Here is a 3504-nt window from a genome sequence, read left to right as displayed (position 1 = left end):
GGGCAACAGAGTGAGACTCTGTCTCAAAAAAAAAAAAAAAGATATGGGGTCTCACTATGTTGCCCAGGCTGGAGTGTAGTGGCTATTCATGGACACAACCATATCACACGGCAGCCTTAAAATCCTGGGCTCAAGTGACCCTCCCACTTCAGTGTCTTGAGTAGCTGGAACTACAGGCGTGCCACTGTGCCCAGCTTAGGACTGCTTTCTTCTGAGACGTCTCTCCTCAGCTTGCAGGCAGCCATCTTGTTTCTGTGTCTTCACGTGGTCTTCCCTCTGTGTGTGTCTGTTCTGTGACCTCATCTCTTCTTCTTATAAGGACACCAGTCATAGTAAATCAGGGCCAATGCTTATGACCTCTCTTTACCTTAATTACCTCTCTAAAGACTCTGTCTCCAAACACAGTCATATTCTGAGGTGTTAGGGATTAGGATTTCAACGTATCAATTTGAGGGGTACACAATTCACCCCATAACGATAAAGAGGTTAAAGGAGGAGACAGGCCAGGCATGGTGGCTCATGCCTGTGATCCTAGCACTCTGGGAGGTCGAGGCGGGAGGATCACTTGAGCTCAGGAGTTCGAGACCAGCCTGGATGGCATAGCAAGACCTGGTCTCTACTAAAAATAGAAAAATTAGCTGGGTGTCGTGGCTGGCGCCTGTAGTCCCAGCTACTCTGGAGGCTGAGGCAGGAGGATCACTTGAGCCCAGGAGTTTGAGGTTGCTGTGAGCTATGATGACAGCATGGCACTCTAGCCCAGGTGACAGAGTGAGACCCTTTCTCAGGGAAAAAAAAAAAAAAAGGAAACAATGTCATAGACTCATAGACCGGGGAGCATAATGGATCAGGTTGAAGCCTAGATTTCAGCTCCTTGGCTCTGGGAGGGACCTCTTAGGCGTCATCTATAAAGTGAGGCTACTGAAGCCTTTTCCGGGGCTGGAAGTCAGAGCACCTAATGCTAGCAGGTGTGCACGGGCACCAGCGCAAGCTGGAGCAGGATCCTGGCGGCCCCCACTGGGTCAGCCATCAAGCTTTTAGGTGCTGGATGCAAGGGAGGTATTGGCAGTCCCAGGGACATGGGAGAGGATGGCTGAGGAGCTCCTGAGGGGACCTGGAATCGTGGCTATTCATTTTCCATTGAGGAACTATTTCAATATGTTTTTTTTTTTTGAGACAGAGTCTCACTGTGCTGCCCGGGCTAGAGTGCCGTGGCGTCATCCTAGCTCACAGCAACCTCAGACTCCTGGGCTCAAGCGATCCTCCTGCCTCAGCCTCCGGAGTAGCTGGGACTACAGGCATGCGCCACCATGCCCAGCTAATTTTTTCTATACATTTTTAGTTGTCCAATTAATTTCTTTCTAATTTTAGTAGAGACGGGGTCTCGCTCTTGCTCAGGCTGGTCTCGAACTCCTGAGCTCAAACAATCGGCCCGCCTCGGTCTCCCAGAGTGCTAGGCTTACAGGCGTGAGCCACCGCGCCCGGCCTATTTCAATATTTTTAACGACCAGTGGGACCACGCAGGTGCATAGCAAGGGGGCGTGCTGGGCTCGATTTGGGACGCAGGAGAGGAGGGGCGGGGGATGACTTGAGCCTGCGCAGCCTCCAGCCACCCTAAAGACCCTCCCTCTCGCTCCCCACGCAGGCCAAGCTGATCGTGCCCAACAGCACAGCGGGCTTGATCATCGGCAAGGGGGGCGCGACGGTGAAAGCCGTGATGGAACAGTCAGGCGCGTGGGTGCAGCTGTCCCAGAAGCCCGAGGGCATCAACCTGCAGGAGCGCGTGGTGACGGTCAGCGGGGAGCCCGAGCAGGTGCACAAGGCCGTGAGCGCCATCGTGCAGAAGGTACAGGAAGACCCCCAGAGCAGCAGCTGCCTCAACATCAGCTACGCCAACGTGGCTGGCCCCGTGGCCAACTCCAACCCCACCGGCTCGCCGTACGCCAGCCCAGCCGATGTGCTGCCCGCCGCGGCCGCCGCCTCGGCCGCCGCCGCCTCGGGCCTGCTGGGCCCCGCCGGGTTGGCGGGCGTGGGAGCCTTCCCCGCCGCGCTGCCTGCCTTCTCGGGCACCGACCTGCTGGCCATCAGCACGGCGCTCAACACGCTGGCCAGTTACGGCTACAACACCAACTCCCTGGGCCTGGGCCTCAACTCGGCCGCGGCCTCCGGCGTCCTGGCCGCCGTGGCCGCCGGGGCCAACCCTGCCGCCGCCGCCGCGGCCAACCTCCTGGCCTCCTACGCGGGGGACGCGGGGGCCGGGCCCGCCGGAGGGGCCGCCCCGCCGCCACCCCCGCCACCCGGGGCCCTGGGCTCCTTTGCGTTGGCTGCGGCCGCCAACGGCTACCTCGGGGCGGGGGCCGGGGCCGGGGCGGGCGGAGGGGGTGGCCCGCTGGTGGCCGCTGCGGCCGCGGCGGGGGCGGCTGGGGGCTTCTTGACGGCAGAGAAGTTGGCAGCCGAGAGTGCCAAGGAGCTGGTGGAGATTGCGGTGCCTGAGAACCTGGTGGGGGCCATCCTGGGCAAGGGGGGCAAGACGTTGGTGGAGTACCAGGAGCTGACGGGCGCCCGCATCCAGATCTCCAAGAAGGGCGAGTTCCTGCCAGGCACGCGGAACCGGCGGGTCACCATCACGGGCAGCCCCGCGGCCACGCAAGCCGCTCAATACCTCATCAGCCAGCGGGTCACCTACGAGCAGGGAGTGAGGGCCTCAAACCCCCAGAAAGTGGGATGAGGCCTGTGGTGTGTGCTCCCCCCCTTCCTCCTCCCGCCTCCTCCCCCTCCTCCTCCTCCTGCCCCCAACTCCTGACCTCAGCTGGGTGTAGTCCTGCTGCTCTTGGGATGGGGCTGGGGTAGGCCTGACTGCACCCTCCCCTCTTGGTAGTCATAGGCAGGATTGAGTGATGGCTGGGGACGGGGCTCAGAAGCCCCCTCCCCAGCCCTGAACTGACCCCTCCTTCCTCCCTCCCTGTGCTTGGCTGGGCCTGACCCTCCTCTCCCAGGGCCCAGGTCTGTGTGATATCTGTATATATTGCATTTTGTTGATTTTAATAGAAAACAAAGCGTTATTTTCTCTTTCTTTCCCTCCTTTTTTTTTTTTTTTTGGGGTAAGGATTTTTTCCCCCTTTATAAGTTTTTGTTTCCATATGGGAGGAGGGGAGGGAGCCTCAGGGTCACCCGGAAAGAGGGGGCCTCCCCAAAACACAACACCCCACCTCTCTGCTTTCAGTTCCAGATCCGAGGGAAGCGGTGGGAGTAGAGGTAGCAAAGGAGTCTGAGCCGAAATGGGGCATTTGGAGCAGGGACCCCAGAGTTCCGCAGATTTTCGCAGCTACTCTCCCCCCACCGGAGGGAGTTGTCCCTCCTAGGTGGGAATTTTTGCTCTTTTGTTGTCAGGTTGTATGGGGGGCAGGGCTGGTTCTGCTGGGAATGAGGCCAGCGCTGGGATCGGGCCAGTCCCGTGGGCAAGACTCTTGTGAGAGGCTGGAGCAACTTGCCAGGGTGTCGCCGGTG

At 59.4% G+C, this 3504-nt stretch overlaps 1 protein-coding gene across 1 annotated transcript in view; it reads left to right on the top strand.

Annotated features, from left to right (window-relative positions):
• NOVA2 (neuro-oncological ventral antigen 2) overlaps nucleotides 1–3070 on the top strand; it is a 23604-nt gene extending 20534 nt beyond the window's left edge. The window contains exon 5 of the mRNA XM_012653247.1: nucleotides 1643–3070. Coding sequence (XP_012508701.1) covers nucleotides 1643–2725 — 1083 coding nt within the window. The 3' untranslated portion in view covers nucleotides 2726–3070. The remainder of the gene's footprint in view (nucleotides 1–1642) is intronic.
• The last annotated feature ends 434 nt before the right edge of the window (nucleotides 3071–3504 follow it).

This window comes from Propithecus coquereli, unplaced genomic scaffold (assembly GCF_000956105.1).
Source record: "Propithecus coquereli isolate 6110/MARCELLA unplaced genomic scaffold, Pcoq_1.0 Scaffold42, whole genome shotgun sequence".
NCBI lineage: Eukaryota > Metazoa > Chordata > Mammalia > Primates > Indriidae > Propithecus > Propithecus coquereli.
The sequence above is the reverse complement of the archived record's forward strand: the minus strand, read 5'-3'. Positions and strand labels throughout refer to the sequence as shown.